Consider the following 16162-nt stretch of genomic DNA (forward strand, 5'->3'; position numbering starts at 1 on the left):
TAGCCTCACATTGCAGAGAGAAAGAGACGATAAGCTCTCCAGGTGTCTTTTCTTATAAAGGCACTAATCCCATCATAAGAACCCCACCCTGATGGCCTCATATAAACTGAATTACCTCCCAAAGGCCCCAACTTCTTGTACCATCACAATGAAATATAGTGCTTCAGCATATGAATTTTGGAGGACCCAAACATCTAGTCTATAACATTAAGGTTGTAAAACACTTCTGTTTTGTTTATTTAATAAATATTTATACAGCATTTAGTATGTGCTACTCTTCTACAAACGTTAACACATTTAATACTCATAACAACTCTGTGAGGCAGGCACTATCATTAGCTCTCTTAAACAGAGGGAAAGCGAGAGCAGAGAGAGATTAAATAATTCCCCGTGGTTCCATGGCCATGTGGCAAGTAAGTGTGCAGCTGAGACTTCAGCCCTGACTGCCTGACAAACTCTCAGCTCTTCCTGAGGCAGATCCACTCCCTCAGCTCCCCAATCCTTCTCACAGCAACCACAGAATGTCACACACATCCCCGAGGTCCTCATCAATCCAGGAGGATCAACTTAAACCATCTGCTGTTTAATCCAAAAGGGATATTGGAACTGATGGTGAAAGTGAGAAGGCCTCAGTTACACAGAATCTGAAATGTAAGTACATTGATAGCTGATACTCAAGAGAGAATCAATCCCAGGAAACAGGCAAATTCAGGCAACCTGGAGTGAAATATACTAGTAAGCTAGTGCTTATGTATGTCGAAAACCATATCTGTTTGCTGCTTGCATCAATAGTAAAGTCAGGAATCACTAGGTACTAGCTTTCTGATGTTTATGATCTTTTCTGTCCACGGACAAGCCTAGAAAAGGGGAATGGACCTCCTGAGCCCCGCACGGCCCCTTTCAACACCCGAGTAACTGTCATGAGTGAAAACACAGCCTCCTTTAGAACAAAAAGTGGTGCTCCTGTAATGACTAAATTCCAGAAATTCAAAGAGAGGGCAGATAAGAGATTACAACACTGTATCTTAAAATAAACAGTGAATTAACCTGTTCAATGGCCTACCCCCAGGCCCAACCTGGTAAAAACAATGGCGGCATTCAGTGTGATTTATTTGAGATCCTAAAACACCGAGAATTCGACAAACGTTCCTACACACAAACTGAGATGACAGATGTAATTTTAAAGAGTGCGTTTATTCCAGGGATAAATAAAATCTACAAAACCCAACTTAAAGAGGAAGAAGAGAGACAAAATAAGGCTGCCATTCCAGCGTCAACTCTTCCACTCTCCAAAACAGAAGTGTCTTTAGAAGAAGTTAACTCTTGGACTTCCCTGGTTGCACAGTGGTTAAGAATCTGCCTGCGGATGCAGGGGCCACAGGTTCGAGCCCTGGTCCGGGAAGATCCCACATGCCGCGGAGCAACTAAGCCCGTGCGCCACAACTACTGAGCCTGCGCTCTACAGCCCGTGAGCCACAACTACTGAGCCCACATGCCACAACTACTGAAGCCCGCGCACCTAGAGCCCATGCTCCTCAACAAGAGAAGCCACCGCAATGAGAAACCCACGCACCGCAACAAAGAGTAGCCCCCGCTGGCCGCAACTAGGGAAAGCCCGTGCACAGCAACCAAGACCCAACACAGCCATAAATAAATAAATTTAGAGAAAAAAAAAGAAGAAGAAGTTAACTCTCGCCTTAAAGTTGTGCTGCAGTCCCTATATTGGTCTAACCAGTCTGACACTCACCGCCCGCGACCAGGGGTGGCCAGGAGCCCACGGCCGCCCTCGCAGGCGGTACCCCAGGGATGCCGGCGACTCACTCCCCCTGCGGGGATTTCGGCGCAGAGACGACACCCCACCCCCTCCCCGAGAGCATGGATTACGCGGGAGGCCCGCGGGGCCGCGCCCTCCTTCCGGACCCGGGAACGCCAGTGCGTCGGGGAATTTCCCTGGCCCTGGGCTGCCAGCCCCTGTCCGATCGCGATAAAAGGGCTTCGCCCGGCTCGGGGAGCCACAGAATCCGCTCCGCCAGCCCTCCAGCCCGCCTTCCCGCCGCAGGCAGCGACCCTCCGAGCTGAACCCCATGGCCCGCGCCGCGAACCCCGCCGCCGCCCGGCTCCTCCGCGCCGCGCTACTGCTCCTGGTCCTGGTGGCCGCCGGCCGGCGCGCAGCAGGTGCGACCCGGCGCCCGGCACCCCCAGGGCGGGACGTGGGTGGGTGGGGGCCCATTCCCGGGTCAGCCCCCTGACCGAGTCTGTCCTCCCCGCAGGGGCACCTGTGGTCACCGAACTGCGCTGCCAGTGCCTGCAGACCGTGCAGGGGATTCACCTCAAGAACATCCAGAGCGTGACGGTGACGCCCCCGGGACCCCACTGCGGCCAAACGGAAGTCGTGTAAGTGCCGCCGCTGTTGCTGTGCTTGTTACCCCCGCCTTCCCGACGACCCCACCCCGACCCCCAGCCCGACCTCACGTGGATTCTCCCTTCTCTCTGCAGAGCCACTCTCAAGGCTGGTCAGGAAGTTTGTCTCAACCCTGAAGCTCCCATGGTTAAAAAAATCATCAACAAGATGCTAAAGAAGTGAGTCATGGATTTTATTCCCACTTGCAACTAGAGCCATTGGTCACAAATACTGGCATCTACCTCCTGAAAATACTATTAGAGAAACCTATGGTTTAGTTGCAGGACTGAAAATCATTATTATTTCCCCATTAAATTTGATCTGCTCTGTGTCAGAAGGGTATTTCCAGGGCTCTCTGTCCTTATCCCCCTCTCCATCCCTATTCAAATGAGTGTGGGTATGTTCCTAAAAGATAAAGTAGATTTAGCCAGGGATGGTAAAATGCTTCTGACCCATTAAGGAACAAACATTGTTTACCTCCATTCCTCAATGGTTTCTACCTGAATGTGGAACCTCTGGTTTTGGGCAACATGGGCCTCTGAAGCTTACTAGTGAAGAGCAGGGACTTTTCAGTGAGACCTCCCTGAGGTCAAGTCTAGGATACCTGTGAAAGGTCTTTAACCCCTTTTCTCAGTGCAGAGCTGGGCCAGGGTCTACATGCAGAAGTCCCTCAAGCCTCAAGGGCCTGAAAGAGAAAAGCAGCTTTCTTCAGCACCTGAACACTAACCCTTTTCTCATCACAGGGGCAGCACCAACTGACCTAGAGAGAAGTAAGAAGCTCATAGGGCATTTCCTGAAGAGCGGTCTCTGCTCTTGTAGGAACTGAAAATGAAGAAGAGAACAGCTGGCTTCTGGGGACACCAAGAAGGGACTTGATGTGCTGGACTATTTTTTATGAGTTCTATTTATTTATACATGTATTTATTTATTTTTATAGCTCATATTTTAATATTTTACATGTTAGTATTTAAAGATTTCAATGTGTTTAATCAAACTTAACTCAGTCCTGATTGTTATTTAATATGAGGATGACGGGTTCTAAATGTCTCATTAAACTGATATTTATTGGGAGACCATAAAGTGCCAGGCACTGTGATAGAGGTGGAGGGAGTGGGTGGGAGAGGGGATCCACGCAATTGGACAGTGAGATCACTATTAGAATCAGGGAAAGTGTGTGCACATCTATGTTTGTACTGGTTTAAAACAATGTCAGTTATTATTTATTGAAATGATCTCACTTTATGTGGTCAACATTTTTATGTTGAAGCTTCCCTTGGACATTTTATGTCTTTCTTGTAGGGCATAATGCCTTGTTTAATGTTCATTATATAGTGTTTCTCTTTGTTTTGGAACAGAGAAGTTAAAACTATTGCTACATTTTTTTAAGTGCCACGAAAATAAAGGTTTTGCAAAAAAAAATAACATGCTTAGGTTTTGTTTTATTCATCTTGATCTTTGGTTCCTCCTAGGTGCCCCCAAGGTAATATACAGTTAGACTTAGGTTCTACCTAACTTTATGCCTGCTTCTGGCTGTTACTTCCCTTACTTTTCTGTTACTCAGGAAAGAGTATTTGGCACTCTACCCTCCCCAACCACCTTGAGAATCCTAGTTTTATATAAAATATTGCTGTTTTTCACACTGACCAATTTGTTATTCAAAACTACTTCTTCATAAACTGTTGAATTTTTATCAATATTTCAACAAGAGCTCCTATTAAATGGTTATGGTAGTGGTTTTTCAAACAATTATGCAATTCTTTTCCTTTTAATGAAGCTGGGAGCAAAGGATAGAAAAATGGATTCTTCCTAAGAACTCAAACAATTTGTGCTATTGAACAATAATAATGACCAATGGAGATAAATACATACTGTACAGTAAAATACATGACAAAAATAACAAATGATAGGTAGGGAGATAAATGGATTTAGAATATGATACATCTCTTCAACTGTTAGAGAAAGTATTAAGGAAAATTATACTGTGGCAAGCATATAGTAATTTTTTAGGGCAACCATTAAAAAGGGAATGCAAAATTTTGGATTAAAACTCTGAAAAGGGGATAAAATGGGATAAAAGAAAATACGTGAATAATACAAAAGTAGACAAAAATTAAGGAATAAAGGAACAAAACAACAGATGGCACAGGGAGAGATGGCTTCCTTTCAGAAGAATGCCTAATAATATAAGTAAAGCCTCTTGAAGGTGGGGTTTAATTCCCCTCACCACGTGAGTTTGGGCTGGACTTTGTGACTTACTTCCAAAAAAGAGATAAGGAAAAGGGAAAAACAGTATCCTTTCAGTGGAGAATCTGGCAGACCTTAACCAAGAGCTCAAGGTTATTATGACCGCTTACGTCATGTGAATATCATGTTACCCCTCCCCCATATGATTTGATGAGAAGGGCACTTCATCTCCATGATATTCTCACCCCAAACCCACAACCCCAGTATAATCGTGAAAAAAATCATCCTAAAAATCCAAATGGAGGAACATTCTACAAAATAACTAATGAGAATTCTTCAAAACCGTCAAAGTCATGAAAGACAAGACAAGACTGAGAATCTGCCACAGGTCAGAGGAGAAAAAAGAGACATGAGGGCTAAATGCAATGTGGTGTGCTGGACTGGATCCAGGAATAGGAAAAAGACACTAATGGAAATTGATGAGATTTGAAGGAAGACTGGAGTTTAGTCAACAATAATGTACCAATGTTAATTTCTTAGTTTTGACAAGTGTACTATAATCATGTAAGATATCAACATTAGGAAATACTGGGCAAAAGGTCCACAGGAACTCCTTGTACTATCCATACAAATATTTTGTAAATCTAAAATTATTCCAAATTGAAAGTTTATTTTTAAAAAGATAGGACAACTAGAATAGCAAGATAGTAGACTTAAATCCAACTATATTAAGAATTATAGTAAATTTAAATGGAATAAACACTCCAATTAAAAGTCAAAAATTACCAGGCTGTGTAATTAAGGCAAAAAAAATCTATGTTGCTTAAAAGAGGCATACTCTAAATATCAAGACCCAGATTGCTTGAAATGAAAATAATTGAAAGTATTATATCATGTAAAAACCAACTGAAAGAAACTTGGCATGAATACATAATGAATGAATACTTAAGACCAAATTAATATGTTAAGACTTAAGGAAAGAGGTAGTCAGAGACAAAGAAGGCTGATTTAAAATAAAAAGATGGTGGGACTTCTCTGGTGGTCCAGTGGTTAAGACTGCGTGCTTCCAAAGCAGGGGACGCAGGTTTGATCCCTGGTTGGGGAAGTAAGATCCCACATGCCTTGTGGCATGGCCAAAAATATAAAATAAAAAGGTGGCAATTTTACAAGGGACAAAAATAATTCTAAAATTTTATGAACTTAATATCATATTATCAAAATATATAAAGCAAAATAGAGAAACACTAAAAGAAGCAATAGATGAAACCACAGTCATAGTTAAAAATTCTAACAAACCTCTGTCCGTACTTAATAGACAAAGCAGTAAAGAATCAGTAACAGTATAGAAGAGTTAAACAACATGACCAACCAAATTGGCCTGAAGAAAACACATAGGAATGCTTCACCTAACAATTGCATAAATCACATTTGTTTTTCCAACACACAGATAACATTTTCTAAAAGGGAGCATATATGAGCCATAAAGAATGTATCAACAGATTTTTAAATTCTGAAAGGTTACAGAAGATATTCTCCGATCTTCAAGATTTTTATGAAGACTGTAACTTTCCTAGCTGAAATATGTAACATATCACTGTACTTGATGTGCGTGCTGTGGCTTATAACTAATTTCTCAACTTACTAAATTTTGCTTCCACAATACAGGAAGCATCAAAGCAGGGTCATCATGCTGTTTCATGCCCATCACAGCCAAGTGTGATAAAAAACATTTCCACAGAGACATTTCCTCATTTCCTATATCTATTTCTTGACGTATTCTTTGGTAATTTTGGCATTTCTGTCTTTCTTTGGCTTATGCTATATGTAATGTAATTTAATTACTTCTCTAAAAGTTTAAAAAGCAATCTTAAGAAAATGGAAATACAAAGCTTATATTGAAATTGATTCTTTAGAAGTCTTGGAATAACACCCAAATCTAATATATTAGTTGGTATTCAGAGTTAGTTGAAATGAATTTAAATAATCATAGACTTTGAAACCACCAGGTTGTCTTTACTATAGGAACAGAAGGTAAGACTAGCTCTATTGCAGAAGAAAGTATGCGTGAAGAAGTTCATATTTCAGCTTTACCCACTATATGTCTTTTGCAAAACTGACCACAGTCTCTTGTATATTGTGTGTGCTTCATAAATATCTTTTGATTTAATATTTTTGACGTCACAAATAGACTGTCAGATATTTCTTCAGCTAAGATGGGTTTACTTGAGATTAGCAGAGAACTGCAAATTGGGGATCTGTAACCACGGCAAGCTGCGTGCAAGTCCCCACGTGGCAAAAGAAGAACACTTTTGGGCTTCCCTGGTGGCGCAGTGGTTGAGAGTCCACCTGCCGATGCAGGTGACACGGTTCGTGCCCCGGTCCAGGAGGATGCCACATGCCGCGGAGCGGCTGGGCCCGTGGGCCATGGCCGCTGAGCCTGCGTGTCCGGAGCCTGTGCTCCGCAACGGGAGAGGCCGCAACAGTGAGAGGCCCGCGTACGGCAAAAAAAAAAAAAAAAAAAAAAAAAAGGAACACTTTTATAGATAGGAGAAGGAAGTTGGGGGGCTATGGTAAACAGAGTCCACGGATTGTCATTGATCATGTCCTTGCCAGGAAAGGAGTCTTTCTTCTTCCTCTTGGGCTCTGCTCTTGTCCCAGGGTGTGAGAGCTCCCCCTTCTGGTCTCTCAACTCTATTTAACTGAGGTTTCTGCTTATTAATCTTTTCCAGTATCTACCACCCCTCATTTTCCGCACACTCTGTGAAGCTTTAGGTTACCCTAGCCTTTCCCCTTCCCCGTGGTAGATAGCTGATAAAGGTCATGGTGTAGTCCGTGCAAGAGGGCTATGGAAACACCTTGAGGTGCATGTAGAGACTTCCCGATGGAGGCAACACCAGACTGGGTCTTGATGGACAAGCAGAATCCTATGGGCACATGGCCTCCGGTATCTGAGCCCTCCCACCTGCTCCTGCCTCAGTCTCTCCCCTCTCGTTGCTCGCAGAGTGAGCTCCATCTGCATGAGCCACTTGCTCTCCCAGTATTCCCATGCTCTTTTTAATAGCCATGCCTTTGCCCATTTGGCCCTGTCCTGGAATGTTTTCCACCCCTCAGTGTTCCCCCTTTACCTGGAAAACTCCTTATCCTTAAGACTAATGTGAGTGAGCACTTCTTTTAGGAAAACTTGTCTGATGTCTCTCATAAAGCCACTCTATATAAGAGTTGCACTGGGTGTCCCTCCTCACTCCTGATACCTTGGGAATGGTTTGCCATGGTATTTATCAAGCTTTCCTAAAAATTTTCTGTCTGTTGGGCCTTCCCTGGTGGTCCAGTGGTTAGGACTCTGCACTTCCACTGCAGGGGGCACGAATTCAATCCCTCTCCCAGGGAACTAGGCTGCGGGGCCAAAAAAAAAAAAAAATTCTATTTGTACATTCATTTCCCTTATTGCATTGAGAGTTAGAGGGTGGCAGAGTCTCCTATTCCTCTTTATATCCCCAGCACCAAACTTCATTCCCACCTTATAAATGCTGAGAAAATTATCGTTGAAAATGCTGAAACAAATGGAGAAAGAAAGACATTAAATGTGAGTTGAAACACCCTCCTAGGTGTAAGATAAGTAAGATAACTAGCATAAGTGGAGTCAGTAACAAAAACCTAACTCAAATTAGCTTAATGAAGAGGAGAAGCATTTGACCTATGAAACTAAAAGACTGATGAGTAGGTGCGATAAAGCTTGGTGTTGCAGTTCAAAAATTCTCTTCAGTAACAATCTCACTCCAGATCAGGCTGCTTTTCTCTATGCTGGCTTCATTTTAGGCAACCTGTTCTCAACCACTGGCAAAGCTCTAAGCTTCTGTTCTACTAGATATAACCCAACAGGAAGCAAGCGTTTTTTTTTTTAAAGCAATTTCTTGACAAAAAGGGATTTTTCTAATTTATTTATTTATTTATGGCTGCGTTGAGTTTTCATTGCTGCGCACGGGCTTTCTCTAGTTGCGGCGAGCAGGGGCTACTCTTCATTGTGGTGCGCGGGCTTCTCATTGCGTTGGCTTCTCTTTGTTGCGGAGCATGGGCTCTAGGTGTGGGGGCTTCAGTAGTTGCAGCACATGGGCTCAGTAGTTTGGCTCGCGGGCTCTAGAGCACAGGCTCAGTAGTTGTGGCGCACGGGCTTAGTTGCTCTGTGGCATGTGGGATCTTTCCAGACCAGGGTTCGAACCCGTGTCCCCTGCACTGGCAGGCAGATTCTTAACCACTGTGTCACCAGGGAAGTCCCCCAGTGATTTTTCTGACTTGACTAGGCTTAGGTCACTCACCCACCCCTGCACCTATAGAGTGGCTGGGGGCTGGACCTAAACTGGAAGGACTGACCAATACTACTTTCAGTCATCAGCTCACTTCTGGAGCTTTGGAGCAGGGTCACCCTACCTGAGCTACCCAGATTGGGAGGAAGAAAAGATGTTTCCCACAGGAAAGCCAAGGTTTTGTAACCAGGAGCAGTGGGAAGGGGCTCAAGGCAGGCAGAAGTGACAAATGCACTAGAGACTGGACCAGGTGGATGACGTTGACATTGGGTGAAACGCTCTGGAGTGAAGAAGGGATGGATCCAGGGATTTACTTCTCCAACATCTTCCCTCTTCTCCCCTCGGAGCCAAACTCATTCTACTCAAAGTAGTAATTGTGACAAAATAGGGTTAGCAGTTGTAGGCACAACTTCCCAAGGCCAGCGTGGGGAGAGCAGGACGGTACTGCCCATTCCTGCTGCTCCATCATCTCGGGATACAGCAGCAACTCTGGATTTTAAAGGCAGATTATATACTGCCAATCAAATCTGCAAGATGCGGTAAATACGGTAGCTCAAAATAAAATTTAGCAACCTGTGTTTTTATTTTAGGGTTGGCTCTATATTTTTTAAATTGGTGATTGTATTAGTTGAAAGTTTGGGCATATACATCTGCCATTCAGCTTATAAAACAAGTAGTTAGGGAAGATGCTTGTTAAAACAAGAAAGAACGGGATTAGTTTAGTAGGTTTCAGAACACTATTGCTTTTTATTTTTTAATTTTTAAATTTTGTTTTGTTTTGTTTTGGCCACACCCTGCTGTTTGTGGGATCTTAATTCCCCAAGCAGAGATCAAACCCGCGCCCTTGGCAGTGAAAGTGCGGAAAGTGTGTAACAGTCAATTAACACATATTTTGTATATGTATTATATACTGTATCTTAAAATAAAGTAAGCTACCGTGAAGAAAATATTACTAGGAAAATCGTAATGAAGAGAAAATACATTTACATTATTGTACTGTATTTATTGATACTGTAAGTTTAAGTCATGTTTATAAGATGAATCATCTGTCAGTACCTCCATCAATATTGTTTTATTTAATACAAAACACTATAGATGTTATACGTATTACTAACATGATTCATCAAAAATGAAAGATAATGTAAAAAAGAAATTCATATTTATTTCAGATATAATAATTAATTCACTAATAATGAAGAAGCAATATGATTGCTTTGTGGTAGCCTAGTGTAATTGTTACAATTGCTTCACAGTTGCCTAGCCTATACACTAATGAATGAACCATTATAACAATCTTATGGCCTACAGTATTACAGTCATATTCATAACATAGTATTAGAAATATTGTTAAATTAAAAAAAAATTTGCCTGTGATGATAGCCTTATACATAGTTTCCCCAATTAAGAAAGAGAAAGACATACTGTATGGTAATGCAATGAAGGTAATGTAATGAAAGCAAAGTTATAAAACAGGAAGAAAACTAACACACTAACTTTATATTAAATATCACTCACCTTATGCCTATGTAGGAACAGACTAACATGTACATATATTCTATACTTTCTTGACATACCAAACTTTTTCTTAATTTTTTTGACATTTCTAGGCTACGCGGTTAGCCTGCAAGTTTTTTTCAAATTGTCACAAATCTCCAAAAATGTTTCCAATATATTTATTGAAAAACATCTGCACATAAGTGGACCTGTGCAGTTCAAGCCCATGTTGCTCAAGCGTCAACTGTATTCCAATTAGAATCCCAGAAAAATAAAAAATAACAATAATATCTAAACAGATTCTCAATTATTGTTGAGTTACTCATATTTTATAAACTTTAGATCATCTTTCATTCCCTACTCTTTAAAAAAAATTTTTTTTAATTTCCTGTCCTTTTTCTCAGGACTGTACAGATGATTACTGACAAAAAATAAATGTAAAGACAAATCTTTATTTATAATCTACTTGTTCATATTCTTTTCTAATAATCAAGATGGGACATCTTTACTTTTATTCACATTTTGTAGTTGAAATGACTAAAACTAGAATTATGAAATTACCCAGCAATTAAACTAGATGATACAAAAAAATTCATTCTAAGTTTTCTCTTAAGAAAAACAAAAAGAAAAAAACAGAAAACAACCTTTTATATTGGAGGAGTTTTTGTTTTGTTTTGTTTTTTTCAATAATTCTTTTCTCTTTGTACAAAGATTTTCTCCCTAGGTTAGTTTCAGCTTAGTAATACAGAAAAAGCAATTTCTATTTTATTTATTTAAAAATTATTTATAGCATTTAATATGTACTGGTGTGTTCAAATGCTAACACATTTATTCATAACAACCCGCTGAAGTAGATACTACCCTTAATCTCCATTTTACAGTTGAGAAACTGAGGCACAGGCAGTTTAAATGTCATGCACCAGGCAGTTTGGAGCAGAGTTCTGCTCTGTGCCTCTACCCACCCCTGGAGCATCCCCTCCCTGCTCTTGCTTCCCACTGGGTATCCCCACACCTCTCACATATGAAACCTACCTGAGTATAATCCAACTAAGGGCATTAAAACTAAGGGTGAAAAATAAACTACACAATAATAAACTCTCCAGTTAACAGGTTGAAATGTCTTAGTAGAAATTAGAAAAAAATAAAATATGACAGCAATTACTTCTCTAGAGGGAAATCAAATCGCTGGAAGCAGAAAAGTCCATATAACATGGAAATGAAATGAGATTTGTGATCGTAAAACAAGTAAATGGTTTAAATTCACGATCTAGCTCTTAGATACTTCACAGGAACACATGTTTTTTGTGCTTAGATGAGCAAAGGGTGCGACTCACACTAGGCATCCCCTCCTGATTCCTATGACCTATTTTGTTCTTGGATAAAACTAGAAACTGTGTACCTGTGAGCCCCACGCAGCTTTCCCTCCCTGCAACAGCTCCAAATGACCACCCGCTCCTTATTTCATGGATTAATTAACACCCTCTACACAAAAAAAGGTGGTATTCATGGATTTACTCGAGCTCTGGAAGTTCCAAAATTTCACAGGGGAAAGCAGCTTTGTAGCATTGTGACACTTCGTTCTAATTTAAACACTGAATTAAACTTTTGATCCTGGTCATCCCCTCACCACTGCGGGATGATATGACACCAAGTTTGATTGATTTGTGTGTAAATACCAGGAAATAAGGGAACATTCTTATGAATAATTTGAGATGACGTGTTTTAACAGAGTGTATTTATGCAGACGTAAATAAAATCATCAAGCCCCAAGATACGTATGCGTAACACATGAAAAATCAGTTCTGACTTTAAAATGTATATCTCAGAAATAACTTTAAAAAAAAAAAAAAGAAAAACCAGTTCTCTCTGCTTCCCTCCTCCCTCGCCTTAATCCCCTCAGTCTTAACTACCTTTCCTCATGATGCCTGTTCTCCTCTAAGATGTGACACCACCACCTGCAAGGCGACTCACTCCTCCTGCGGGGATTTCGGCGCAGAGACGACACCCCACGTCCTCCTCGAGGGCGCGGATTACGCGGGAGGCCCGCGGGGCCGCGCCCTCCTTCCGGACCCGGGAACGCCAGTGCGTCGGGGAATTTCCCTGGCCCTGGGCTGCCAGCCCCTGTCCGATCGCGATAAAAGGGCTTCGCCCGGCTCGGGGAGCCACAGAATCCGCTCCGCCAGCCCTCCAGCCCGCCTTCCCGCCGCAGGCAGCGACCCTCCGAGCTGAACCCCATGGCCCGCGCCGCGAACCCCGCCGCCGCCCGGCTCCTCCGCGCCGCGCTACTGCTCCTGGTCCTGGTGGCCGCCGGCCGGCGCGCAGCAGGTGAGACCCGGCTCCCGGCACCCCCAGGGCGGGACGGGGGTGGGTGGGCGCCCGTCACGGGACAGCCCCCTGACCGAGTCTGTCCTCCCCGCAGGGGCGCCTGTGGTCACCGAACTGCGCTGCAGGTGCCTGCAGACCGTGCAGGGGATTCACCTCAAGAACATCCAGAGCGTGAAGGTGACGCCCCCGGGACCCCACTGCGGCCAAACGGAAGTCGTGTAAGTGCCGCCGCTGTTGCTGTGCTTGTCACTCCCGCCTTCCCGACGACCCCACCCCGACCCCCAGCCCGACCTCACGTGGATTCTCCCCTCTCTCTGCAGAGCCACTCTCAAGACTGGTCAGGAAGTTTGTCTCAACCCTGAAGCTCCCATGGTTAAAAAAATCATCAACAAGATGCTAAACAAGTGAGTTATGGGTTTTATTCACACGTGTGACTAGAGTCAGTCATCTGCCTCCTTTTTTTTCTATCAGAGAAACTCACGGTTTAGCTGCAGGACTGAAAGTCATTATAATTTCACCATTAAATTTGCTGTTAAGGTCAGAAGGATATTTCTAGTGCCTTCCATCCTCATCCGCCTGTCATGAGTCTGGGTAAATGTGTGTTCCTAAAAGATGAAGTAGATTTAGCCAACGATGCGAAAAAGCTTCCTACCTGTTAAGGAACAGGTATTGTTTACCTCAGTCTCTCACGGCCTTCAGCCCTGAAAATAGAACCCTTGGTTTTGGACAATGCGCACCTCTGAGGCTTAGTGGTGAAGAGCAGGGAATTTGTAGTGAGACCAACCCCTTCCACCCCAATGCGAATCTAGATTCCACCCTTTATATTCCTATAACCTCGGGGAAAGTACTTAATCTCTTTAAGTCTCAATAACATGGGGAAAATAATAATAGCTACTTCATGGAGTTTGCTATGAGGCTTAAGTGATGTCATGCATGTACTTTTTTCAGCCCAATGTGGCATTATGTTGTGGCGTTTTGAAGATAATAGTAAGATTGTGACCACAGGCTCCTTATTCCCAATTAAACAGCATCTAAGAGCCTGGCATTTTCTGCCACACAGGGCAGCAGTGGTTTAGGTAGCAACCACTTGGTGCAGGGCTGTGAGGTCAACGTTTTGGGTCCTACTAACTACCCATTTTCTCATCACAGGGACAGTGCCAACTGATCTAGAGAGCTGGAGAGAGCTTACTGGCTACTACTGCAGCCTTAGTGGAATCAAAGTGAAAGAAGAGAAACAAATAGCTCCTGGGGCCACCTGGACTGTGTCTAATGTTTTTGCCTGTTTCTTATGAGAGTTCTTCTATTTATTTACATATGTATTTATTTATTTATCTATTTTTCAAAGCCTGTATATTACTGTTCTATCTAAAAGGTATGAATGTGTTTGGCAATTCTCTGTACTGTTATTTTAAAAGGTCATTTTTACATTAAATCAAAGTTAATTCAGTGCTGACTATTATTTATTTGAAGGTGATGTGTTTTAAATGTTTTTCATTCATAAAACTATTGTGGTTTATTTTTGGCCGGATACCACACTGTACCATCCATGGTGATAAAAGCTGGAGACAGTAGCGGGGGATCCAAATAAATAGATCACTGTTAAGGTAGGGGAATGTATGTGTACATTTACTTTGTGCACTGATGAGAAGACGGTCAGTTGCTGACGATCTATTTATGGAAATAGTTTCACCATCTGTGGTCAACATTTCTGATGCTGAAACTTTAAAAATGACAATGTTCTAAATATCCCTTGGACATTTTATGTCTTCCTTGTTAGGCATAATGCCTTGTTTCGTGTTAATTATGCAGTATTTTTCTTTGTCTTGGAATAGAGAAGTTTAAATATTTATTAACGTATTTTTATAAATATCATGAAAATAAAGCCCTTTACAAAAATTTTTTGCTTAAGTTTCTTTTGTACTTCTTTTTTTTTTTCTGCGGTACGCAGGCCTCTCACTGCTGTGGCCTCTCCCATTGCGGAGCACAGGCTCCAGACGCACAGGCCCAGCGGCCATGGTTCACGGACCCAGCCGCTCTGCGGCATGTGGGATCCTCCCGGACCGGGGCATGAACCCGTGTCCCCTGCATCGGCAGGCGGACTCTCAACCACTGCGCCACCAGGGAAGCTCTCTTTTGTACTTCTTGAACTTTTATTCCCCTCCTGCGTACCCAGCACTTGGATTTTCTATTGCTGCTGTAACAAATTCAGTAATTTAAAAGCATACAAACTTATTCTCTCACGGTTCTGGAAGTCAGAAGACCAAAATTAGTTCCACTGGACTAAGGTCAAGGTGTCCGCAGGGCTGTCTCCTTCTGGATGCCCTAGGAGGTTCTTCTGGAGTCAATGGAGAAGCCATTGCCTTGATCCTTTTAGCTTCCGGAGGGCATCTGTATATCATAGCTCATGGCCATCTTCCTGTGTCTTCAAAGCCATCAACATAGCAAAGCCATCAACCTAACCACTTCAGATCTCTTTCTAGGGCAGCAAATTTTGTCCCTACCCCAACAAATGTGTCTCTTTGCTGATTATTTTTAACAAACAGAAGATTCAAAAAGTTTTTCTTGTAACCTCTCTCTTAACTGCCTAAAAGAATTTAGATAAAGGACCTGCTCCTAGAATAGAGGTATCACCAGAGATATCTATAAACAATGTGAGCCAGGGGTGGTGAGGGAAACTCTTTAAGCAGGGCCTAAAAATCAGAGTCTACTTTGTGCCCGATTGTCTCTGCCTGGGCCAGCAAATATTGTTTGCCAAACATTTGCTTTTCCATCTCCAGGTAAATTGCTTTCCTCCCCTTTGAAGTCCCATTACCATTACCCCCAACATCCTCTCTTGTCTTTAGCTGAAGGTGGTATTTAAGGTGAGGGCTTTGGCTATTTTGGTGAAATAATTCAGTTTTCCTGGGTCTCTCCCATGTAGACATGCTATTAAACTTTTGTTTGACTTTCTCCTCTTAATCTATCTCACATCAATTTAATTATTAGACCAGCCAGAAGAATTTAGAAGGGCAGAGGAAAATTTCTTCCTCCCTGACATTTTCTTTCTGTCCATCTGCTCTGTCACATTATCTTCTGTCTGATTCTGACTCTTCCTACATCCTTGTTATAAGAATCTGTGTGATTATATCAGGCCACCCAGGATAATACAAGATCATCTTTCCATTGCAAGATCCTTAATTTAATCCCATCTGCAAAGTTGCGTTAACAATGTAAGGTAACATATTCACAGGTTCTGCAGATTCGGACAAGGATATATTTGGGGACTTATTATTCAGCCTTCTGAATTCAGGGTGCTTGAATTTCAGTGTTAAAAGTATTTTTGATTTGTTTAATAAAATGTATTTATACATATTATAGGAGCGGTGTTGGAGATGCTGGGAGAAACCAGAATGGTATCAGCACTGGCTAATGTTCAATAAATGCAACTACTGTTCATGTCTATAAGTTAAGGAGAAGC

At 42.3% G+C, this 16162-nt stretch overlaps 1 protein-coding gene across 1 annotated transcript; it reads left to right on the top strand.

The window, feature by feature from the left end:
• Positions 1-2027: 2027 nt before the first annotated feature.
• Positions 2028-13113, top strand: LOC309961138 (uncharacterized protein; the record flags this gene model as incomplete). The annotated part of the gene is made up of 7 exons (XM_082838162.1): positions 2028-2175; positions 2271-2394; positions 2497-2580; positions 12321-12462; positions 12522-12705; positions 12800-12923; positions 13026-13113. The coding sequence occupies exons 1-7, from the start codon at positions 2085-2087 to the stop codon at positions 13111-13113; spliced, it is 837 nt and encodes a 278-aa protein (XP_082694288.1). The 5' UTR covers positions 2028-2084.
• Between the last annotated feature and the right edge of the window lie 3049 nt (positions 13114-16162).

This window comes from Leucopleurus acutus (genome assembly GCF_964270905.1).
Source record: "Leucopleurus acutus genome assembly, chromosome: 4".
Classification (NCBI taxonomy): Eukaryota; Metazoa; Chordata; class Mammalia; order Artiodactyla; family Delphinidae; genus Leucopleurus; species Leucopleurus acutus.